The sequence below is a fragment of the Strongylocentrotus purpuratus genome, unplaced genomic scaffold (genome assembly GCF_000002235.5).
Source record: "Strongylocentrotus purpuratus isolate Spur 01 unplaced genomic scaffold, Spur_5.0 spur5_scaffold_13, whole genome shotgun sequence".
NCBI classification, from domain to species: Eukaryota; Metazoa; Echinodermata; class Echinoidea; order Camarodonta; family Strongylocentrotidae; genus Strongylocentrotus; species Strongylocentrotus purpuratus.
In genome coordinates, this window is record NW_022145598.1 from 5,344,316 (window position 1) to 5,371,090 (window position 26,775).

Sequence of the window (26,775 nt, forward strand, 5' to 3'; positions counted from 1 at the left end):
CGTTGTTTAATCGTCTGTATCTTATACGCAAACTAGACGTGACTGAGATACATTGTTATTATATTCAACATTCACTCTCAGAATATGTAATTTACTAATTTTTCGTCTTGATTATGCAAGAAACTTGATTTAAAAAGTGTACTCCACATTTTTTTCTGCAATAAAGAATTCTTTCATTTCTAAAACTAAGCAGTGTAGTTTGTGACCCTTTTCTCTTCAGGTTACCACGAAGCAAGTGAGCAAATATATGACGACACTTTTAATATAACAAATTTATTTAATAATCAACACATTACATGAAATAAAGAATGAACGTGAGGTTACCCAGAATTATTGTGTTCCTAAATGTTGGGAACGAGCGAGGTAAAGTGTATTTTTGATGCATTGAGGCACTTCACCATCAATAGAAAGATATTCTGGCACCTTTTTGCCCAAATATAAAGGTAATCAGGCGCTTTTCTGCAAGAAATCATCATATTTTTAAAGGTTGCAAGCCCGGCCCCCCCCCCCCCCCACTCAGGTTTAGAAATGACCGCATGCGTGTTGCCAAAATGTCCGGTAAAGGGGTACTTTTCGTGCGACAAAGTCCGGCCCGAGAATTGTAAAAAAAGGGGTGTATTTGACTTTTCACCCGGAGATTTCTTTAAAAAGGGGGTGTTTTTTCTTTTTTTCTCTCATCTATTTGGACTCCTGAGAAATTATTCCGAATTTAGGGGGGTACATTGAGCATTTTTCCTGATTTAGGGGGGGTCTCCAAGGCAGGAAAAGCCCGCGAAAAGCCTGTGAAAGGGGGGTTCGGAAATGTTGGCAGTCCTCAGATAGGGGGTGATTTCAAAAAGAGGGAACGAGCATATGCGTACCCTAAATAACACTGAGTGGGGGGGCCGGGGTTGCAAGGTGGCAAAGCGAGCGAGGAAGGAAACTTTAATGCCTTTAAGTTTTAAATGTAACTTCCTCACTCAAATACATAGCTGCTTCTAAGATTTTGTTTTAACAAAATGGATGTTAATCGTATATAAATTTGTAATATAACTAAATTTCTCTCTGGAACCCCTAGAAATGTCTTGCGGCACTCAGTAAAAATCACCTGTCCAATTCTTAACTCTACCTCTCTATCCCCCTCTCATTATTCTCTACTGTGCTCCTCACCCCCATCTTTATTTTGGCTTTTTTCTTCCTCATGTTCTCTATTCCTCAAACCCAATCTTATTTTATTTTATTTTAAGATATTTAGACCTCCACTCTACTTTGCATCCAATGCACTCTCATATTTTGAGCTAATTGTAATCAATTCTTCATCCGAACTCTAAGCCCACCTCCCAATAAAGTTAGAAATACAAAGGGATGCTCTTCATCTCTCCATTACAATACATTTATTTATATCTAAACAGAATAATACAGCTGTATTTATTAAAATGTACCATTTACTTAAAATATTACTTGTCTACCGCTAGAATGTATAAATTCAACCTGGCTTACGGATAAGGAGTATGAAGAACGATATGAAACGGTGCACACAGAGCTATTAAGGCCAGGAATATGCAAAGTCCTTTGGAAGCACAGAACTGTTATAATGTGATATGCGCTATACAGGAACAGCATATTCTTTATTACAGAACCAAAGATAGACTACCTATTGGGTTGTGCTGTTCAGTAATTAGTGTACATTTTCTTGTAGCTTGTTACATTTGCTATTCCAAACAACCCATCGACTACATGATAAATAACCACATCAGAATTAATTAAAAGCTGGTTTCTTCCATTATATTACCACAACTCAACATTACCTTAAGATTTGTGACATTGTGACTGAATTAGTGATAATCAACTGCTGGCTGCTTTTTCTTTGACGTCTTTCTCATATACTTCATTGTACATTTTCTTGCTCATATCCTGAACAAAGGCTGGATCAAGGTGCAAGGAAGACAGCAGTTCATCAATCTGGGAAACAAAGAAAGAATAGAAACAAAAGAAGAGAATGATAGAACATGGTATTAAAGCAAAAGGCCATTTTCATAATCAAATTGCATATATTCTGCAATGTTAGGTAGGGCATATTTCCAGGATCTACAGTTCTGCTGGCAAATGTGACGGACTGACATTTGATGACAATGCTAGCCAAGATTTAAAAAGTCATCAAATTTTCTAATTAGCTGACAAGGGTAAAACATTCAACTTTTCTGATGGACTGTCACAGTTTTAGAAATTACACCAAAGGAATACCAGAGTCCTGCAATTTAATGGCGATTTTGAGCACATAGGTTATAACTATGTCCATCCCGGCATGATAGAGATTGTTATAATTTCTTCTTGTTACTAATTTGCTTGCCAATTTTGCTTGGTGATGTAAGTCACAATTGTTAAAATAAAAATAAATATAATGATGATGATGATAATAATAACAATATATTCTAGGGTTAAATGTATTCATCTACATGGATGACGTCTCTAAGCAATTAACAAATGTATTAACACCCCGTCATCTGATTCAGACTTTCTGGCATATAATGTACCGGTATGCACATTTTCCACTCCCTGGGGAGTATTCCCACCTGGCACCATTTTACAGAAGGTCACAAGGCTGAGTAAAGTAGAATGACTTTCACCTCCTACCCAGTATCCATTTAACACCTGGGTGGAGAATACACAAAATAAGGATTATTGTATTGCCAAAGGACTAGGGTTAGGCGGTAAATACCGGTGGTGGTAAATAAGATGCGCGTCCGGTAAATATGTAAAAAACGGGAAATATGATTTTAATTCTCTATTTATTAAGAATTTTACTTGATTTTGGCCTCACAACTGAAAATATTGTTCTGAAATAATTAGCAGCACAACACTCATAGTAGAAACACACAAACAGATTTATAAAACCCTCACTGCATACATGTACACACCCAAACACATGGCATTTTGTTCATATGCTAATTAATGGGTATTCATGAATATGGTAATTAGCAACTGGGAACCAAAACCTTCATACTAAGTTACTTTCATTGTAAAGTTTAAGATATTTTAATAAAATCAGTGAAAATTTGAACAAAATCGGGCAAGGAATAAGGAAGTTAAAGCTTTTTTTAAATGATTAGTCACTAGAGGGCAGTATTCAATTTGATGACATCATTTGTGGACAACTCTCCATGCCTTTTGGACATCAAATTTCATTTTTCCTTCTTTCTTGTGATTGAGATAATCTACTCCCCTGAAAGCAAGGTACCTGTATAGCATGCAAAATGATATTCTGCTTTACATGTTATGAAGTCGGATCAAGAGCACAAATAAATACAAAGAAAACAAAAGAATTGTGAAATTTGATGTACAAAAGGCATGGAGAGTTGTCCACAAATGATGTCATCAATTTGAATATCGCCCTCTAGTGACTAGTCATTTCAAAATGCTTTAACTTCCTTATTCCTTGCCCGATTTTGTTCAAATTTTCACTTTTTTTTTTATCAAATACAGTATCTTAAACTTTACAATAAAAGTAACTAATAGTATGAAGGTTTTGGTTCCCTTTAATGAAAAACATCATAGCAAGATTAGGTGTATATATTTAGGATCTTTTTCCTGCATTTTTTCCAGCATTTCATAATAACAGACATAGAAAAACACATGAACAAACACACACCCACACACACAAATAGTACACACCAGAGCACCACCATTGTTATTATGTTCAAAATTGGACAATTCCTATGAACAAGTGTGTGGAAAAATATATTTCCCATTATTTCCCAGTATTTCCCGGTAAAAAGCGGTAAATACCGGTAAAAAGCGGGAAATACTGGTAAATACAGCTTATGAAAATACAGGAATGAGTTACAACCCCCATTGTCATTCCAAATTGGAAGGCTGCCAAAGTCACTCACAGCCCACACTCATGATCAATTTCCAAGACTTTCCATGACTTTGGGAGATTTGTTTAAATTGTTTAAACATGTTGTTTACACCCAGTAAATAAGATTGATTGATCGATCTGTAATTGAACACAAGTCAGAACAAGGGAAACGCTCTCAACGGTCTCGCCTGCATTACGCAATCGATATGATGAAAATTGAGGTTGGGACATTATTTATAGGCAGGGTGGCCCATTAGCAGCCCCCCCCAAAAAAAAAAAGAGAGAAAAAAAAATTAAATCCTCTGAATATAATCAGCATTTTGAGGTGAATATTGGCTAAGAATCATCAGAAAATTGTTTACTATAATTTGTACCAAGATTGATAACTTTAATGGAATATGAACAAATAATAAAAATGTAATTATTAATTCTCATATTAAGTTGTGAAAACATAATCCTAGTCTACTGACCTAAAATGACCTTTGACCTGGACTTTGTGACCTGAAATTTGCGTCGTATGATTTGTGGTACTTGATAACCGTTGTGTACAAGTTTCATGGAATTTGATCAAACCTATCGAAATTATGCTAAAAATTCAAAATCTTGATGTTGATACCATAACAAAGTCTAAGTTTGCAGACCTTAAATGACATTTGACCTTGACTTTGTCACCTAAAAGACTAATCACATGATTGATGATACTTCATAACCCCTATGTTCAAGGTTCTTGGAATAGGAATGTATACTCTCAAAATTATGATAAAAATTCAAAATCGTAACCTTTTTTAAAGTTTTGATGTTGATGCCACAACATAGTCTAAGTTTGTTGACCTGAAATGGCCTCTGACCTTAACTTAGTGACCTGAAATTCTACTCACATGATTGGGGATACTTGATAACCCTTTGATCGAAGTTTAATTGAATACTGTTTCAAAATTATACTAAAATTTCATGTTGACGCCGCCAACGCCGCGGTCACCGGGAAAGCGGCGCCTATGTCTCCGCAAAAAAAAAAAATCTTGGAACCAGCAGGATTTGAACCTGCCATCTACTGCTTGCCGGGCAGCTACTCTACCACCAGGCCATCACTGGTCCATGGCACATTCATGATGAACTAGAAACATGTGCCCAAGCTCTCCTGAATCATTCTAGCTTATTAATATTCATTAGTCCACCAATCTTGGGAGATTGTCATTCATTTTCCATGACTTTCCAGAAGAATTCATTTTCTATATATTTCCTGGTTTTACATGACCGTGATAACCTTACATACATGTACAGTACATGCATTTTGAATCTGAAATCTCAATGTCATGTTCCACTCACCTCTGCTAGCAGTTGAGCATTCCTCATCTTCGTCATTGAAACAGCACAGATTTGAAGACTCTTCAAGATAACCCTGATCAGGATTAAATATTTAAAAGAAGTGTAAAGCAGCATCTAATCACATGTGATTTTGTGTAGAATATTTTTCCATTTTATATATTTAAAAATATGTGTGTATTTGTAGGGCTTGTATGTTTTGGGGGTTTGTTTCTGTTGTTTAACAAGTTTTCTTTAGGGCAAAATAAGTTTATGTAATTTCAAATCTTTATTATGTTCATCACATTTTGTTTAATTACTTTTGGGGGAAATATCTCAACAAACTCATTTATTTGGGTTTTTATAACTTCCCTTTTTCCATTATTGTTTAATATTTTAATGTACCTATGTATACTCTAGTGAAAGATTTTGCATGTTATTTACAGTACTTTTTGCAAATATATGCGTTCTTGTAATGCGATTTTTATAGAAATGCATAAACTTAATTGAATAGAATTGAATTGAATATGTTGTGAATTAAACATTGTCGTCATATGAACTCCTACCAATTATCTGGAGCCAGAAGAGCATTCCCTCTGTATTATCTAATGTAAGCTAAAACCCTACTGGCTCCGAACAGATCCCATTATGTCTAGTATAGTTGAATCATGTTCCCAATGGATACTATGTATCATTTGCATGGTCATGAAAGTAGTTGAATTGTTTGTTGATTCAGCTGAAGATGTCGAGGGAAAAGAAGATAAAGGGAAAAAATCTCTGAAAGTTTTAAGAAAAGAGATCAAAAGTTGGTAAGTCAAAGTTGTCAAGGCCCCTCTATAAGACATCGGGAAAAACTCTGTACATACTGTCACATGGTCTGATGTCAATTTGTCTAAGTGTTCAACTTATCTGTTCGACCGTTAACATTTTGTGTATTCCCAGTCCATCTCAAAGTTAACTGATATAATATCATGTCACATATATTCAATGAAGACTTTGAATTTGGGGATAATATCATTAACTGCAAAGTTTCCTTCCATTGAAAATATTTAACTAGCTTTGAAATAATCAAGAATATTTCAAGATGAGGAGAAAGATTATGGCATACTTACTGAGCTTTTAGAAGGCATTTAACAGATTCCAGAACAAAGTCAGCTTCTCCTTCTACATCTCCCCCACCACTAATGATCTCCTCTAGTCCATTAGGTTGTAAGTCCTTTGCCACAGTAGTGCCTTCGCCATTTAGAGACAATCTTTCCAGTTTATCTATTTTTGGAACTGATGATGCTGGAGATCGTCTTGGGACATTCCCTGTTGCCGTTAGGCTGTCTTCCAGCACAGACCCTGACGACGACCCTGACGATGACCCTGACGACGACCCTGACGATGACCCTGACGATGACCCTGACGATGACCCTGACGATGACCCTGACGATGATAGTGGGGATGACATCGATGATGAACTGTGATTCAATTGCCTGATTTCACATGCATCACCATTGACATTGCCACTATGAGAAAGACAACTCCTGTCTTGCGACTTATTAAGAATGCGTTCATCCTTGCATATACTATGCTCAGTGTTCACGTCCTTGTGCGCATCCAGCCCTCTCCTAGTACATGTATTGCCATAACGTGCAGTAGAATCTTTAGCGGCAGAAGGGCGTGACTCCACATTTGCAGAATAACCATTACTGATCCTTTGGGTGGCACAATGACTATTACCCGAGACAGGAGATTGGTCAACACTGTATTGTCCTATGTGCCTTTTTGCTCCTGAATCATTCTCAACTGCATGAGATTTTGATATATTTCTGCAGTCTTTTGATGGGAGTTTTTTAATATATATTTTGGCTAGCTGGATCCAGTGCTGCACGCTCAAAGGTCGTATGTCCAGACAGAGCGTGAGGCTGTTTGTATGATCTGAGGGGAAATAAGCATTGAAAAATAAAATCATCAGTTTAGTTATTGTGAAAGAAAGGATAATCACTAAAGAAGTATGACAGAATTAGATTTTCGATTTACAAGTTGTGAATTGCTCGAGTTTGATAATACATAATTATTCAAGAGCCTACAGACGTAGACAATTCTACTAGTCTGAAATTTGTGATTACAGGTAGCTTATAAATCATCAAATTTTATCTTCATCTTCTAATAATTATATTTGCTTATATAGCACATAACACTTACTTTATCAGAAGTCTGTAAGTGCTCTACAATAATGCAGCATAATTAACCTGGCTTTAGCAGTGCAGCTGTCACACGCTCTGCGTTTCAAGGAATAAATTCCTACCAGGTCCCCATTTACTTCACCTAGGTGGAGTAATCTTGGGCAAGTAATCATTTAACAGCTAAGTAGTGTCTTGAACATTCAGCATATGTTTGATTCTTTAACAGTATATTTTCAAAAAATTACTTAGACTCATAATCAATCTGCACAAGTATATAACACCATTACACTGGAACTTCTGAAAAGGAATATGGAAAATGGGAAATCTTGCCTTCTGTATTTCCCGCAGCATCATAAAACATGGCCAGCACACTATGCGCACCAAACAGCTGATGATCGTTCGTCGATTCTTCAACCTGTAAAATAGATAGAAGGGGGGGGGGGGATGTTAAAGTAATATAATTAACCGGTAGGAATGGAATATAGAATTCCATTCTTTATTACTCGAATGAGTAAGGAGATACAAGGACAAATTTCTTGAATTGTTTCATTTTTAGGAAACTTTGTAAAATTAAAAAAAAATTAAAAAACAGAAATTCAATGACATTTCCAAGACTTTAGACAGTTTTTAAACTGCAGGGCTTTCAAGAACCTTCAAATGCAGTTTTAAAATTACAGGATATTCAATGATTTTAAAGGATCTGGGGGAACCATGCTTAAAGTAGATATTCATTGATTTTAAAAACTAACTTTATTTTCATTACCGGTATTGCAAAGTTGAAACTTTGATTCGACAAGGTTATCAAAATTCAATGCTTGGAAACATTTGAAGTACTGATTATCATAAATTACAAAACGCTTAAATACAGCCCGGCATAGCTCCTGAAGAGCTCTCCGAACGCTGCTGAGATGTGTGAGATCCCAGTATGGACATGACTTGCACAAGCAGACGATGTCCCATGACATCTCACACATTTTCAGTGCCTGTGTTTTCATCTTCTCGAGTTCTTTCTCTTACTTCACTACCGTCAGGCTAAATATATAATCTATTGCCTCACTCTAAACCCGCGCATGGTTTTATTTTGATGACAAATGCAGCGATACAAAAATAAAGGAATCTGTCGCTTGTAAACAAAATAAGACGCCATTGCTAATTAACCCCTATCCTGTGTATTTACAAGCAAAAGATTTTAGTTATCAGAATCTGGTCATATCCCCTTTTGAATGGTTTGACATGCCATTACATTTATATACACTAAACTCATTTTAATTTGAGAAATAATAGCTTTGCAAGTATGTTCATTCTCTATGGGATGTCGTCTGCTTGGGCAGTGTTGGTCCATATAGTGACGTCATTAAAACAGTGTTATTTTTCTGGCGAATCTCTTGTATATCCCAGCTGCAAACTCACCTTTTTAATTCATAAACAATATTCTGCAGTCGTGAGTCGGTCAAGGGAGGTGCACACCGTCTTATTTTTTTGTTTGTTCGATCTTGTGTTTGATCCTATGTTTGACCTCTTATATGTATGTTTGATCTCACTCTTATCTTATTTTTTATTATTATATATGCATGATTTATTGAATAAAGAACAGATGTATAAGTTGTGTGTTTATTATAAGTTTTGGTAAATAATTGTTTAGTCAGAATATGGTGCGCTTAGAAACACCAGTATTAAGCGCCTTATAAATATTGTGTATTATTATTATTATTGCTATGGAGGTGGTTGTATTTGTATTTTTATAAATCACCCGATATGCAGTTGACCTAAAGCTTGTCCGATGGCACTCTGTAAGCTTACCAGTTTCTAGTGATACATTAGTTGACATATTTGTGAACTTCTTTGAATTTCATCTTTAAAGATACTATGTCCCTTTTGCAGCCATTATCAAATTCAGTAGAACTTTGCAGGAATTATGAATATGTCATGTTTGTCCTATCTGTGAAATTTAAACGTTAGCGTATTTAAATTATGCAACGAAGCCCGTTTACTTTCTCGACTTCCCTGTCAGACAGTATTGAGTTACCGCTGACATTTTTTTTCTTTGGTAATAAGACACATAAAATAAGCTGTAATGGATACATGAGCATTTGTCCACATCAATAACCCACTACTTGTAATGGCAAAAATTGAACTGATTGAATCTTTGTGCAGCACAAAGCATACGACCATTCGGTACAAGGGTTTGAAATTCAGACTATTACTTAGGTGATTGCAATCACTTATGTCGATTTAACAACTAATGGTCGTTATTTTCCCACAAAAAGCCATTTACAAACCCTTTTGTTTTGAGGGAAGTTCTACATAATTATTGTCTTTCAAATAAGGCTGTGCATAACCGTGTAATGAGGTACTCAAGTACACTCCCAGGCTTACAGGCGAATACCGGTACTCGAATACTCGGACGCCATGTTTGTTTTTTTTATTTAAAAAAAAAAAGAAAGAAAACTCCTGCGATTTTACTTTGATTTGCAGTTGAAGGCGCCGATTTAATGATAATAATACCGTAAATCTCTGTGTATAAGGCACACTTTTTTTCCATCGGCAAAAATCAAAAGTCGGGGGTGCGCCTTATACACAGGTACAGGATATTTTGAGTCCTCAAAATGCTACTTTTTAGTGGTTTTCGATAAGCCTGAGTCATAATGTTTTTATGCTAAACATTTAACTAAAGGGGCAACAAAGTTTTTAGAGCTCCGTAGGGGCAACAAAACCTTGCCGATTATTATTATTTTTAGAGCTCCATAGGGGCAACAAAACCTTGCCGATAAATATAGTTTTTAGAGCTCCGTTTTTGGTCTTTAAAATAGGGGTGCGCCTTATACACAGGTGCGCCTTATACACAGAAATTTACGGTAATAATAATAATACACAATGCTGTTTTTAAAACCAAAGATGACAGACTACTTTTCCTCCGAGTCCAAACAGAAATCCGGACATTTGGTCCCAGTTTCTGAGTGGTGAGTTGACAGTGATTAAAGATGAAGTTGAGTTCTGGTCATGCGATTGCATTGTGAAAGAAACGGTGTGGAATCTACGAGAAAAGGTTGATCATCTAGCATATAAGTATTTGTGTGTATTGCAAGGTTCTGGTATCATCAAAATGATAAGAAATTTGGCCAGGTCTTGGTAAAGTTACAAACACTGTACACAGAAAGATGTATATGGGACTACACGAACATGTGGCGTAAAAATCCGTCCCGATTTTTACGATGTTACATGACATATTTAGAATATGAAGGCATTTGAAGAGCCATGCTTTTCAGAGAACATGTTTTATCTGATGTTCTTCCACACTTGCATAATAACAATTATAACGCTCACACATTGTTCTTCAACTCTTCCCTGAACTTAACCTTCTCTTTAAGCTGGGAAACATTTTTACCTACGGTACCATGCCGGCACTGTCCCGGGCACGGGTAAGCGTCGGCCTGGAAGGTGCCGGGTAAGCGTCGGCCTGGAAGGTGCCAGGTAAACGGGGAAAAAAAAAAAAAAATTGCGGCCGAGTATTCAAGTACGATTTCTTTTTTTCGAGGAGTTGTCAACAGTGCGAGTACTTGAAAATTCAAGTACTTGTCGCATCCTTACTTTCAAATGCCGTTAAAATTTAACCTTTTAATTTAATCATTCTTTGACCTGCAAATGGGACATAGTGCCTTTAAGTGCAAGTATTTCTTGTAGAGCTCACCAATTTCTTGCCCATCTCAACTGCTCCATGAGCATCCCCTGATCTCCATCTGCATCTCGCCAGGGATTCTAGGAGCAACCGTCTGATGCTGGTGTTGTTAGGGGCAACGCTGTCCATTGCTCTAGTGTAGGCATCCAACGCGTCCGACCAGTTCCCTCGGTAGTAATGCCGATTGCCACGGAAGATGTAGAAATGGACCTTATCTGGATCATCTGTTGGCATGGCCTGGTCTTTTGTGTACCACTGTAGATTGGAAAAAAATTAATAGTGATGAGAGTAAAATGATATTTATGTTTCCACAAAGTTGGATAAAGCAGTGTAGAGATTGGAGATGGAGGGAAAAGTTAGGGATGACAGAAACTATATGGAGATACATGAAATTAGTATCTTGCAATTAATAGACAGGTTTACTAACATATTTCTGCATACTCTGCCAGACATAGCAACAAATAATGTATGCAGACTGGATTTTATGTAATGTAGTTCATTCATCAATAACAAGTTAATGGAATAACTCGTCACTAGGTCCCCAGGAAAGAAACATCCATAAATTTGAATACGTTACTAAACAGGTTTATTGGGCCCTACATGGATGAGAGCAGCTTAAAAGGCAAGTCCATTCCAAAAATAACTTATTGTCAATAGAAGCAGAAAATCAGACAAGCCAATCAAAACAAGTTTGAGCAAAATTGGAAAACTATTAAGAAAGTTATGAATTTTTAATGACATGAAAAACTTGAAAATCTCAAGACAAATTGGCAACTTACTTATGAGTCTGTGACGTCATTGCCTCACTATCCAAATTGTTTTCTTTATTCGATAATCTAAATTTCAAATTTTCTCCCTAAATTTCAAATTTTCTCCCCAAAAATCTTATTTCCTCACACCAGCATCCAAGTTATATTGATAGTGATATGTATTTGTACATTAAATCATGAAAAATTTGAATTTTGATAATATAAAAATCAATGATTATGAAAATACAATATTCAGAAAACAGTATTAATTCTTCACAGTTCATAAAAGATTTTGTGAAATGTCATGCACGCAATATGATACAAATCGTATACTACTAGTAACCTGGGCAAAGGCATGGGGAAATCGAGTTTTGGGGATAAAAGTGAAATTAATGGGATAAAAGTATATAAAGCAATTGATAAATAGTGAAGCGATAACGTCACAAACTGCTAACCAAATTAGCAATTTGTGTACCGATAGTGATTTTCTCAGTTCCATAGCTTTTCATACTTAATACAAAATTGATAACTTCCTTTTTAGTTATCAGATTTTACTCAATTTCTTTTTGCTCTATTTCTCTTGTTTTTCTGCATCTATTAAAAGCAAATTATATTTGGAGTGGACTTGGCCTTTAAAACCATGACCGTGGCCAACAGGCATCGGCTTGAAGTAGGCCTGGAAAGGGACAAAAAATGGAAGAGATGAATTATGATGCTAATGCCATGGTGATGGTGATGATGATAAAATTGGTGGACGGTAGTTGTTCGTGGTAGTGGTGATGATAGTGATGATGGTGATGATTATGGTGATGATGATATTGATGATGATGACGTTGATGACCATGACCATGTTAATTGTGGCAATGATATTGGTGATGACATTAGTGATGATGATGAAACTGATGATGATGATGATGATGATGATGGGGTTGATGATGATGGGGTTGATGATGATGGGGTTGATGATGATGGGGTTGATGATGATGGGTTGATGATGATGGGGTTGATGACCATGACCATGTTAATTGTGGCGATGATATTGGTGATGACATTAGTGATGATGATGAAACTGATGATGATGGGGTTGATGATGATGGGGTTGATGATGATGGGGTTGATGATGATGGGGTTGATGATGATGGGGTTGATGATGATGGGGTTGATGATGATGGGGTTGATGATGGGGTTGATGATGGTGGGGTTGATGATGATGGTGTTGATGATGATGGGGTTGATGATGATGGGGTTGATGATGATGGGGTTGATGATGATGGGGTTGATGATGGTGGGGTTGATGATGGTGGGATTGATGATGGTGGGGTTGATGATGATGGGGATGATGATGGGGTTGATGATGATGGGGTTGATGATGATGGGGTTGATGATGATGGGGTTGATGATGATGGGGTTGATGATGATGGGGTTGATGATGATGGGGTTGATGATGATGGGGTTGATGATGATGGGGTTGATGATGATGGGGTTGATGATGGTGGGGTTGATGATGGTGGGGTTGATGATGATGGGGTTGATGATGATGATGATGATGGTAATTATGTCCATGAATTTACAAACCTGTGGTAGAAGGGTTTTGGGCTTGTAGTCAACTATGGCAGCTTTCTTTGGCTTTTTCTCGGTCTTTGTGAAGAGATCATCATCAAACCCACCAAACTCCATCACTAATTTGGGCTAAGATTTTTGTGAGAGAAGTGCTGCATTTACACAGCTTGGAATGTCAAGGATTAGCAGTTCCTGAAAAATAGAGATTAAAAAAAATATATAAAAATAAGCCACGTAGAATAGATAGAAGAAATTAAGAAAGGACAGACAAAAATGACAGAAAAAAAGACAGAATGCACTACTATCTGAAATCAAAAGTCAATTAATAAAGGGAGTTATCGTTTTTCGTATTTGAAAATCTTTTGAAAATATGCCATGTTTATATTTAAGGCTTTTTCCACTCAACTAAACTGATAATACGTATTGAATTCCACATTGTAAAATCCTTGATGGGATGGATAATCTGCCATGACAGGCAAGCCATAGTTAGAAGTGTATTCTCTATTTTTTAGACCCATATTAATTTTGAGATAAATACTATCTTCAAATGTGTAAACTGAATGGTTTAAACATATGTTTTAACGTTTGGAATGTTGAAGTTTTGTAATTTTTATATTGTGCTGACGCCTAAAACATTGGACACAAATTTCATTACATCATATGTTTTAAAGAATATATTGGTATATTTTTATAAACTATTAAATGAAAATATCCGGGGGGTACCCATCTCAAGAACAAAACTGATTCACCGGTCATGTAATGAAATATTCACAATTATATTTTACAAGTACTTCTATTGTATAATCTACACAAATTTGGAAGTATAAATTGCATCTCTTAGTTCCTGGTATCATTTTCAATCTTTTTTTTATCACTAATTCATTTAAATACTCACATTTTTCCTAATATTACTTTTTTAATTGTGTGGTATTGCGACTAAGGCTATGGCTTGGCTCTTTTTACTTGCCGATTGTATCGATTTCACAAGATACTAGCTAGTAAGCTCTTTGTGAAACAGTTTAGGAAGATCAGACACATCTTCGTAGTTGGCGGTTATGACTGTCTTGTCGCACACATAGGTGCATTACTATCCTGGCTGTGTATTAAAAGCTGTGCTATTGATTCTCAACATTTTAAACACCACTATATAAAACTCAACTGATTTCACTCAAAATCGGTACTTTAGTGACGATTGATGACACCTAAATGGCAGTAAAATACAATTTGTTCAACTTTACGATGTCAGAAAGAATAATTTAAAAATTCAAATTGTGAGTCCACTGTCAAACTTGCTGATCAACCGCATCGGCATGATTGTGTGCATCTGTGCGTTATGAGTGTATCGACTATTCATGTATTCAAATGCTGCCTATTAACACGTACCGGTAGTGCAGTGCTAAAGGTCAATACGCATTAGCATTGGCACAGTGCCATGCCTAGACTCTAGCCCTAGAGTCTAGTCTATTTAATTTTACTGGTGTCATCACTTAAAGTACCGATTTTGAGTTCAAATTGTAAGTCTAGTGACTAGTAGTAGGGAGGCCAATACCAAAATTTAAGTTTTTAATTACTAATTTATTTATAATAAAACAAAGTTTAAAAGAAAGTATTTTCTTTAACTAAGACAACTCACCCATCTGCCAACTCGAGAAGTTCCATAAAATAGGAGATATCCATCTCTAAAGTAGTCTCTTTCTTCTACGCCAATCCGTCCGTAAGAGCCTTGAAATAATCAATTTCATGTCGCGAAATTACTTTCATAATTAGACAGGCCCATGGGAATGGGCATGTCATTGCCTGGACAACAAGTTTAAAACTTCGCGCGAAAGTACATTCACTCATCAGCTAGCCTTGAATCGGTCGCACACACCGACACAGTACAGGCCAGGTACGGTAATTGCAAGCCGCAATCCTGAAATCGGCCATGGAGGGACAAACGGAGAGAGAAAGCCACTCATTGTAGTCAATCAATATAGATCTAAACTCAGAAAGTGATTACAATTAATAATTAGGCCTAACTTGGTTTTGAGATGTATTCCAATAGTATTTCCTCATGAGTAAAGATCAATCTGACACTGCATTCCCTTTATCAACGATCAAGAAGTTACGAGATCCAACTTGCAGCAAACACAATACGGAATCAACAATAGGACTGCATCAACAAACGTACGTACGCAGACGTGTACTGTATTATTTATCTCTCTCTCTGTCTCGCTATACGTAACACACTCACTAACCATGTATCATACACTAAACACACCCCTTCAAATCATGGCTTTCATTCCACTTCTCAATTGGGAGTATAGACTGCTCACGTAGACTTTTTTATTACTGAAATATCTTTTTTAACACTTCTCACACATTACTGCATGACACTTGTGTCTGCTGTGAGAATAAAGTACTATGTGTGAGACTACGCCAAATTTGTTTTGCGCGCGATCCGACCGGAGCTCATACATATATTCATATATTATGTCGCAATAACCTCTAAATTTTGCTCGAACAATGACATCACAGTTTTCCTTCTCATTTTGAGATGGCTGTAGCTATCTGCCTCAAACCAACGCAAGATTGACAAAAACATTGTACTACAGTGCAAGTAGAAAAAAAGTTTACACCTAGACAATTGCTAATTATATTAAAACTCATCTATGAACAGTTTAAAAAACGCATTTCGTTCAAGCGATTTTTTCATCGGTCGTAAAAATAAACGTGTTTAAAAACACAAACATGAAACGCTGAAAAAGATGCGTTTTGTATCATGATTCTGCAGAATCACGGTCGCTAAAATTCGATTGAACGAACGTAGTCTCAATCATGATTCTATCGTGGCCTGTTCCGGTTTGGGCAAAAACTGCGCGCCTGCTTTTCATGCAATTGCGTTCACTATACCATGCTCTTTATCGTGGCCTGTTCCGTTATGTTATTCCTTGTTTTCCTTTCATTTTCTCTTTCTGTCTTTCCTGATGTTATTCTTTGTTTCTTCCTTCTATACGAAGCACTCCATCTCTCAATGTTTTTAAATCCAATTTAAAAACTTATTTGTTCAACTGAGTGATCTTATTTTGTAGAATTTAGTAAAAAAAGAGCTCTTAACCAGCGCAGCTGAATATATTTTGTATAAAAGCTGCGCTATATAAATTTATTATTATTATTATTATTATTATTCTATTCTTATGTTATTTTTTGTTTTTTCCTTCTATCACCTTTTCTTATGTAATTCTTTGTTTTAAGCATTTTATCAATTTCTCTTGTGTTATTCTTTGTTTTAATCATTCTATCACTTTCTCTTATGTTATTCTTTATTTTAATCATTCTATCACTTTCTCTTTCTGTCTTTCCTTATGTTATTCTTTGTTACTTCCTTCTATCACCTTCTCATTCTTTGTTTTATTATTGCGATCTATGCTCAAAACAGCAGTCGGCCGTAATCAATTCCAAAAAAAGCGCGCGCCAAGGTTGACATATACTTCCAGGGTCAACTGCGCAGTGTGATGCGCAGTGGCTGGGCTCGAAATGAGCTAGAATCAGCGTTGATGAAAAATCGCTTGAACACAAACCACAGTGACCTTGTTTTTTGTAACGGCGTTTTGATTTGTGATTCTAGCTTCAAAAAATTGATTAAACGCACCCTTTGCCCTTTGCAAAAAGCATATGCAATGCATTTCATTTGATACATTTAATTCATTCTCTCACTCCGCTAATCCCAACATAATACATGAGTTTTATTCTATCAGTGCTTCATGCAGGTTATATTCAAATGAAAAATACATTATCAACCAATAGCAAAATAGGATTTAAGAATAAAACTGAGTATTCATAAGAAAAAGAAGAAGAGAACCATTGATAAGTAAGAAGTGGAAATATGTAAACGAGAAGAGAACATACCACCTGTTCTAGCTTTAAGAGTTGGTATGTGGTGAAGATGAATGGTGGAGATGAATGGATGAAATGAATATGCAAATGATGTGAAATGAATATGTATGGAAAAGAGACTAGAGAAACAAATGGTAAATGTGACACATACAAGTAGGGAATGAGTCTAATTTTAACTCTTACATAAACTTCCCTTTCAACTATGAATGTCCTCATTTTTCCGTAAAAGAGCTACCGGTAAATCATTTAATTTAATATCATAGATACAATTGTAATCTACTCAGATTTCCTGTGTCAGCCATACTCAAGGTACATGCATTGAAACAGATAACAAGAGAATTTAAAAAAAAATGTTCTTTTTCTTCATGAGCCTGGTTCTTTATAACGACTCTCTATCTGAAACTTCTATCTTCAAAATTTGGCATTACATGTTTAAAAAAAAAATTAGTCTTTCAACTTTTTAAGCTTTCCCCATTCTGAATAGCCACACTGTGACAACAAATGTCTTGTATACGCACTTAACAGTAAAGAATAGTTTGACACCTTTACAATTACATTCAGGATATATCTTCCGAGTCTCTACTATCTGAACTACATGTATAATACAGAAAGAAAGAAAGAAAGAAAGAAATTGTCATGAATTACTTGGAGGACATTGTCATACCGATACCTATAAATCCAAAATGATATCCTGCATACACTTTTAAAACACACAACATTGTCATAAATATACTTCCGTAGGTCAAATTCAAATTCCCAACTTTGTGTTGTTGTTTTTTTCTAACCAAATGAAGAAAAAAAACAACTTTTCTCTTCTTCCTCTATTGTTTGTAAACCGACAATACCGACAACTGTTGGCCTATTTCCAATACATAAGAATTTCTTACAGTTGCTATTAACCATAAAATAACAAAAGTGCATCTGTCAATGATAAAGAGTATATAAAATTTGTCTTGTACTTATTTCCTTTACCGATAACAAATCTTTCTTTTCTTTCTTTTCGCTGTTGAACGATCAATACTACAAATTTAAATCAAATCTAATAGATAGGAGTTGCATCCTAACAACAACAAAATATTTACTCCATAGCTTGGTGTTGTTATCAAAAACAAATACATACTGGAACTATTTTATTTGTTCGTTAACAGTACCAATCCTTTTTTAAATAGATCGTTACAAAGGCAAATTAACATTTTCGCACAAATTGCTGAACTGTTGCCAATTTACAGGTTTATACCTAGCTCATCATGAATCATCAAAACAAACAAAATACACCAAATATAGCTTTTTTCCTTTCTAAATACCTTTCCTTATCATTATCAATATTATTAGTGCTAAAGATTCCACAATCCGTGTAAATACCCTGCATATGTGCAGAACACAATAAGTCACACAGAAATGAAACTGACAAAAATCAGTTGTTTCTGTTTTCCAGTATACCCAAAATTGATATTCGGAAATAACAATTTAAGTTTCTAACACAAGAAATACACACCTAATGATGAACAATGTCAGCTTAGGGACATTAAATTTGCACTTTATAACATAGGAGCCATTGTTTATATTTTCTTCCTACAATTCTAGGTAAGCCCTGTCTATTTAAAATAAATCATCCTCTTTTGTGATTCAGTTCCAGTTGAACTATCTTGAACAGATTAACATTATTAATCCAAATAAAAAGTAGTAATAAATTAATATACTGGCTCTATGAAAAGTACTGCAAATTCATTGCCCTACATACACCATTCAGATACATAATCCTGATACTTAAAAGGTTTCTGAACTAAGCGGCCAGATCTCGTTGTCAACTGTGGCTGGCCTTCTCCGCCAGGGGGTAGGGTATCTCCGTCCGGGGGTAGGGCATCTCCGTCCGGGGGTAGAGCATCTCCGTCAGGGGGTAGAGCATCTCCGTCCGGGGGTAGAGCATCTCCGTCCGGGGGTAGAGCATCTCTGTCCGGGAGTAAAGCATCTCCGTCAGGGGGTATCTGAAGTCCCTCAGGATGGCCTCCACTCCATAATGGTGGGAGGGAGCGTGACGAAAGGATGAGAGGTTCCAACATTATCTTGTTGAGTGAAGGTAGGATGCTTATTTGACAGATAAGGGTATTTGATGTGAGGATGATCATTTGACAGATGTGGATACTGGAAGTGAGGAAGATCATATGAGGTGGGTGTTTGCTGGTTCCACTCAGATTGATATGGTTTGATGCGGTTCTTGTGCACTACCATCTCTTTCCTGTCGTCAAACAGACTCTGAATCTTGACTATGAGCTGAGATGGTGCTGAAGAAAGTACTCTGTAAGGCCCTTTCCAATTAGGCGCCAACTTGCTTCTGCCCATTGCTGGATTGTTGACCCAGATCAATTCTAATTTGGCGGCCGCACAGAAACGCTGTTAGAGCGCTGTTAGACACGCACGCTGTTACAGCGCTGTTAGTGGATTTGAGCCATAGAGTTAGGTAAAATCTATGATTTGTGCGTAGATGTGACGTCATTTTGACGATTTGCGCATGCGTCGGGTCGTCTGGCTTCGTCAGGCCAAATTTGCTAACCCGTTCATCGATGATTTGGAGTTTGTCAGAAAACTAGTGACCTGTCGTCATAATTACGTCATCTTGCTACATCGCAGCGTAGGTCAACTGCTCTTGCGTTGTGTTACTCTGCAGCAGAATATGCCTGCCCTGTATGGGGAAGATCATCCCATACAAAGAAAGTTGATGCAGCACTCAACGACAGCTGCAGATGCATCACTGGCTGCCTCAAGCCCATGAATGTGGACAGCTTGCACTCCCTGGCCGGCATTGCTCCATCCGATGTCCGCAGAACAGTTGCAAGTAGGACTGAACGCAGCAGACAAGTTGAGGACACCCGCCATCCCCTTTACTCGCATCAACCGGCCCCTACCCGCCTGAAGTCAAGGAAAAGCTTCCTTCATACAGTCCAGCCACTGTCATAACCTCCTCATTCAACCAGATTGATCTTGTGGGAAGAGAAACGTTGTGAAAACCACCACCATGAAAAGCTACCAATCCCAACCAAGGAACAGCTGCCCCCCTGGCCATAGATGTGATTGGAAGACGTGGAAGTCCCTCAATAGGCTTCGCACAAGGGTGGGGCGATGTAAATACAACATGAATAAATGGGGATATACTGACGACACAGACACCAACTGCGAGTGTGGAACATCCGTGCAATCCATGTCACACCTATTAAGATGTCCACTCCTAATTGACCAATGCTGCCTGGAAAACCTGGTGGCAGCAAATGAGAAGGCTCTTCAGTGTGCCAAGGCCTGGCAGAGTATTTGAGGACACGAAAGAAGAATACAAAGTGTATATATTTTTTTCTTGAACATGATATTATTTATTTTTGGTGCTTGATAATCTTTATAGATATTTATCACAACTATGAAATTTTAGATGGTTACCATTTCGTGTTTTTTCTTTTCTTTTTACTTTCTTTTTTTTTCTTCTTCATTTTCATTTTTTTAAATTCAGTTATGAGTTATGAGTTTTTGATCGATCGGGTGGGTGGTACATGCACGACAATACTTATTATAGGCTCTAGTAAGCTTGGCTTGTTAGAACTCTTGTGAGTAATGTGCCGCGGGATTCCATATCCTTAAACTGCTGGAGAACAGAGCAACAAGACCAAGCTCTGTAATTATTAGGATCTCTGTCCAGTAGTGCCGTGTTTGTGCCATCGAACTGGATCGACCAAATCAATTGATTCATAATATATATATATGCAATATTTTTTCCCGTAACATGAGAGTAATTTTAATAGTTTCATACTATTAATTAAATGTAATGTTAACTGTAATTGTATAATTGTTTTAAATGGGGGCACGCTACAAGAGTCCTATCTCGCACCCCGGGGCAACGTGTCTGACACGGCCGGTTGTAGCAACTACTCCGAAGATCAAGATTACATTAATCTTGATCTAAGGAGACACGAACGAACGATCGCAGCGTAAATCAGAAAGTAAAAAAAGAAAGAGAAAGTGATAGAATGATAAAAACAAAGAATAACATAAGAGAAGATGATGGAAGGAAGAAACAAAGGATAAATAAGGAAAGACAGAAAGAGAAAGTGATAGAAGGATAAAAAAAAGAATAACATAAGAGAAGATGATGGAAGGAAGAAACAAAGGATAAAATAAGGAAAGACAGAAAGAGAAAGTGATAGAATGATTTTAAAAGAAGAATAGCATAAGAGAAGATGATGGAAGGAAGAAACAAAGGATAAAGTAAGGAAAGACAGAAAGAGAAAGTGATAGAATGATAAAAACAAAGAATAACATAAGAGAAGGTGAAAGAAGGAAAAAACAAAGAATAACATTAGAAAAGACAGAAAGAGAAAGTGATAGAATGATAAAAAAGGGAGAAAGTTATAGCGCACGCAAGAAATTATTCACTAACATTGTCACTATTGGTGCCCCTGGCACTGTTAGTGACTTGTTAAAACATTACCACTACTGTTAGCTTCTGTGCGACCTTGAAATGTTAGGCTAACAGCGCTGTTAGTGAATTTGACTAACATTACGCTTATGTGCGGCCAAAACAGCGCTATCGGTACTGTTAGTGTGCTGTTTGCGTTAACAACGTTTCTGTGTGGCCGGCCCAGGTTGGTACTGTACATCTCGTTCTTTCTTGTCGTAAGTTGCCTTCTGTTTGGCTCGTGCCTTATCGTTACATGAGGTAGCATGCTGGAAGGCTCGAGTGTTAGCTAAGGCTGAGACGGGTAGTCAAATGCTCGAGTACCCGCACAGTTGACAACTAATCGGGTACAATTTCTCGTACCCGAATATTCGGCCACAAAAAAAAGAAGAAAAAAACTGTCCAGGCCCACGCTTGCCCGTGACAGGGAGAGCGGCGGCTGCTGCCATAGTACCATCGGTAAAAATGTTTCCCAACTCAAGCACTGTCAAACTCACCACTCAGAAACTGGGACCAAATGTCCGGATTTCTGTTTGGACTCGGAGGACTATTCTGCCATCTTTGGGTTTTAAAACAGTATTGTTTACTGTTATTATTATGATTAAATCGGCGCCTTCAACTGCAACTCAAAGTAAAATTGCACGCGTTTTCGGCGATACTGGGATACTGCTGTTGTTGTTGTGTTTTGAGTTATTGGCGATTAGTCAGTGATTTGACTATTGTCGCCAAATTACTTTACGGCACGTGTTATATCTCTCAATTTTGGATTTTTTTAAAAATACATTTATTTCGTTTTATATTTATCTATCTTTTAAGATAGTATCGTAAAATAATATCGTAAGCAAAACATTCATGGGCTTTGTTAGTGTTTCTTAACAGTACGTGCAAATTATTTGTTATATCACATACACACCATACATAAATATGTATATAAGATAGCACCTACACAAGCTTCTATATTCAGTAATCTTATCATACCTTTTATCATACCTTTTATCACTGCACCAGTGATATGGTGGTGGCAAAAAAAAGAAAAAAAGAAAACAAATCAAAAAATCAAAAAATTCAAAAAAATTCAAAAAAATTCAACCAAAAAAAAAATCAAAAAAATTATAAAAAAACATGGCGTCCGAATATTCGAGTATTCGCTTGTAAGCCTGGGAGTGTACTCGGTACCTCATTACACCGTTGTGCACATCCTTAGTGTTAGCTGATCTCAAGTCACGGTGAGGTAGAGAGTGAGGCAGACGTGTTTCTCTTCCATATAGCATGAAGAGGCCAACTCAACCTGTTTGAGATGTTGATCCCATTAACCTCCTCTTTCCACCATGTATTTAGCAAGCTGGTCTTTGATGACACGATTGGTCCTCTCCACTATACCAGCACCTTGGGGGTGATATGGAGATGAGCAAGTTTTCTTGATACCAAGCTGTTTGCAAAGTTGGTGAACAAGATTTCACTCAAATTGACGGCCCTGCAGCATGTCTGGTAGTCCATGTTCTCTGACACAGTCTTCAAACAGTTGTTTTGACACAGTTGCAGCTGTCTGATCCTTCATGGCGTACATATTGATGAATTTCGTAAAGTGGTCTACAACCACAAGGATGTAGCGAAAGCCACTAGAAGGAGGAAGCATTGCAATGTCAGCAAACACCATCTGGAATGGGTAAGATGTGGAGACGCTTTGCAGGGGTGCTTGGTGACCGGGGGCGGTATTCTGAACCCTGTGTTATCTCTAATATTGTTGTATCTTTGAAGATAAGATAAAGTTGGTATTTTGAACATTGTTGTAACTTTTGTGTTATCTTTTGTTGTATCTTTTCTCTCATCATATTGGCCGCGCCTGCGCTCATACTTTGGTGCGCTTGTAATTGTGCGTATTATTAATAAAGTGGCATTTAATCCTCATTTGCATATGCGCAAGGGAGATAATATGTCGAGATAATTGGTATTCTGAAAGTTGTTGTATCTTTTATCTTATCTTATCTTGCATGGTATTTACAACAATATTTACAACAGGTAGGGGGTTGTTGTATCTTTCGTGGTGATATAATGGCGGCAATACTTTTTGCCCAGAACCAACTTCGTGCCAATAGACGAGTTAGAAGAAGATTGCATGTTGACCGGAAACATCACAGATGAGAACTTTCTAAGATATTACATGCTAGGATATGACGATTTTAATGCTCTCATCTTAACCAATATAGTGAAAGCGTGATTTGTCTTCATGATCCACATTCAACAGCGCATAATGATGACGCGCGTAATAAGTGCTCAAATAACTAATTACGCCCAAGATTAGTATGCGCTAGGCGCATCTTCAGATATGGCATAAAGTATTCCTATTGGTTGACCTACTTATCATGCTAATATAAAATAGATTTTGATTGGTAGGGTCCATAAAAATGGGCGTGTCATCAATGGTCAAAGATAAGATAGAGGCGGTCCTTCAAGAGATAACATAGGGATAAAACAATGTTCAGAATACCAACTTACAACAATATTAGCGCTGTGTTATCTCTGGAAGATACAACAAAAGATAACACAAAACTTACAACAATGTTCAGAATACCGCCCCTGGTGTTGGATTTCTGAACGACTCGCAAGCTGTGCATGTCTCACAGTGGTCCATAACATCCCGATGCATGAATGGCCAGTACATATCATTCTCAGCTCTGGAAAGTGCTCTCTGTGCACTGAAATGGCCAGAAGTAGGGTGACTGTGGAGCAGTTGGAGAACTTCATGTACCAAACTTCGAGGGATAACTGCTTGGTACAAAGTGGTTGACTTCCGTCGGTCTGTCTTTGTGTGATAGAGGATGCCATCTTGTGCAGTAAACCAATTCAATTGCTATAAGAAGTGTCGCATTCTTGGTGAGTGCCGACGAATTTCTTTGGGACTGAATTTGACGTTTTTCTTCACCATGTGTTTGATGGCCTGTATATCCTCATCTTGTTGTTGGTGATGGAGAATCTTGGGTAGTAGACCCTCACTAGCAACGTCTGACATTGAAGTAGGAAGGGATGGTACATTGACAGAACTTGCTGAGTTCAAGGATTCTGGCTCACGTCTCGTTGACCTGGTTTGTGTACTAACAGAACTTGTAGGTCCAGAGGCAATCAGGGAGCACAGATGCGGAGATATCGAAGAAGGGAGATGTGAGTCACCATCTGAAGGTGATGGATGACGGGACAGTGCATCTGCGTTAGTGTGAGATCTGCCACGGCGATGTATGATTGAAAATGAGTATGAGTGCAGTTCCAACATCCGGCGAGCTCTCCTTCCGGTTGTGTCATCTTGGATGGGAAGTTTCTTGTAGCTTAGCAGGGGTTGGTGGTCTGTGACAATAGTGAAGTGCTGACCTCTAAGGTAATGTCTAAAATGACGGAGAGCAGAGACAATGGCCCATAGCTCACGATCAAATGTTGACCATCTTCTTTGTGTCTGAGTGAGTGTAGAACTATAGTAAGCAATTGCTCTCTCTGTTGTCGTGTACATGTGATAGGATGGCCCTAACAGCGTCACTTGAAGCATCAGTAGCTAGTCTGAATTCCTTCCCAAAGTCTGGGTAGGCGAGGAGGGGTGGACGGACCAGTGCCAGCTGGTGAAAGGACTTTTCACAGGCATCAGACTAGACGAAGGGAGTATTCTTCTGAGTTAGTCTGTTAAGTGGCACGGCAACTTGCGAAAATCCAGTAATGAAACATCTGTAATATGACGCTAAACCCAAAAAGGCTCAAACTTGTGTTGCTGTTCTGGGTGTAGGCCAGTTCTGGACTATTGCTGTGTTGGTAGGGGCAGGTAGAAGATCATCTGTGTTGATGCAGTGGCCAAGGTAAGTGACCTCCTTGCTGAAGAACTGACATTTACTAGGCTTTAGCTTCAGTCCAGCCAAGCCGAAACGTTCTAGGACTTCTACTAGATTCTTCAGGTGTTCATCGAAATCTCTGCCGATGACAATGCAGTCATCAAGGTAAATGAGACATTTCGACCAATGTAGGCCATGCAGGGCGACTTCCATTAGCCTCTGGAAGGTCATCGGTGCATTTACCAGTCCAAACGGCATCACATTAAAATGATAGAGGCTGGTTCCTGTTGTAAATGCAGTTTTCTCCTTGTCATTTGGATGGAGAGGAACTTGCCAATAACCACTAGAAAGGTCCATTACACTGAAGAAGGACGATGACCTCAAAGCATCTAAGGAATAGGGTGAGAGTCCCTTATCGTAATACATGTAGCCTTGAGCTTACGATAGTCCATACAGAAACGATAAGTGTTGTCTTTCTTGCGTACTAGTACAATAGGACTTGACTAAGGGCTGTGGCTCTCTTGGATTATGTTCCTGTCAAGTAAGTCATCCACTTGGTGTTGAATCTCAACCTTAGTAGCAGGTGATGTACGGTACGCCCGTTGTTGTACTAGTCTCAGTACTTGTGATGAAGCGATGAGAAGCTAAGTGTGTGCTACCAATATCATCAGAAGAGGTGCTGAACACGTCAGAATAATCTGAAAGTATCCGTTCTGCTCTTCGATATTGTTCCTGTGTAAGATCAAAAGAAGGGAGAAGGTCAGTGACCTTGTATGGAGCACTGGATGCTGAAGCAGTTGAATCAGTTGGTATTCCCCTTGGTGCTTGCCTGTCACAGAATGAAACTGGCCCAAATGTGAATCTGCTGGGAGTTGAACACTGTCTCCTGATGGATTTATGAGACAGACCATGATATGTCCATTCTGAACAGTACATAAGGACCTTGCAGCAGCAGCAGAAAGATGCTCTTGAAGTTGGGGCTCAAACAGTCCTTCGTAACTATCGGGAGTAATACCATGTCAAGAAAATATTCGAGCTTTGAACATTAATCTCACACATCGGTGGAATGGTTACTCTGTCAACCAGTAATGCATTGCATCATAGTGGGGTTGTTGCTGCCTTGTCTGCCAATGGAATTGACGTTCCAGGCATGTCAAAAGTTGCTGTTACTGATGGTATAGAAGCCTGATGTTGCCAAAAGAAATCCCAACCTAGGATGAGTGAGTGACTTATATTTATTGCCACATGGAATTGATGTTGAACGCTTCTGTGGCCAAGATGGAGGGAGAGTGATGCAAGTCCCACTATGTCAATGCTCTCTCTCGTTACAGAAGTTGCCGCATAGAGAATTGTGTG

General features: G+C 37.7%; 1 protein-coding gene across 4 annotated transcripts in view; it reads right to left on the bottom strand.

Moving 5' to 3' along the window:
• Nucleotides 1-949: 949 nt before the first annotated feature.
• LOC100888636 overlaps nucleotides 950-26,775 on the bottom strand; it is a 37,072-nt gene continuing 11,246 nt past the window's right edge. For 3 of the 4 annotated variants that reach the window (XM_030982765.1, XM_003724933.3, XM_011668457.2), the window contains exons 2-7: nucleotides 13,312-13,488; nucleotides 11,000-11,242; nucleotides 7,642-7,726; nucleotides 6,253-7,063; nucleotides 5,165-5,237; nucleotides 950-1,941 (exon numbers count right to left, since the gene is read on the bottom strand). In XM_030982765.1, coding sequence (XP_030838625.1) covers nucleotides 1,825-1,941; nucleotides 5,165-5,237; nucleotides 6,253-7,063; nucleotides 7,642-7,726; nucleotides 11,000-11,242; nucleotides 13,312-13,413 — 1,431 coding nt within the window. In that variant the 5' untranslated portion in view covers nucleotides 13,414-13,488 and the 3' untranslated portion in view covers nucleotides 950-1,824. Of the gene's footprint in view, nucleotides 1,942-5,164; nucleotides 5,238-6,252; nucleotides 7,064-7,641; nucleotides 7,727-10,999; nucleotides 11,243-13,311; nucleotides 13,489-14,929; nucleotides 15,558-26,775 lie in introns of those variants that run through there. The other variant, XM_011668458.2, reaches the window with a different exon arrangement.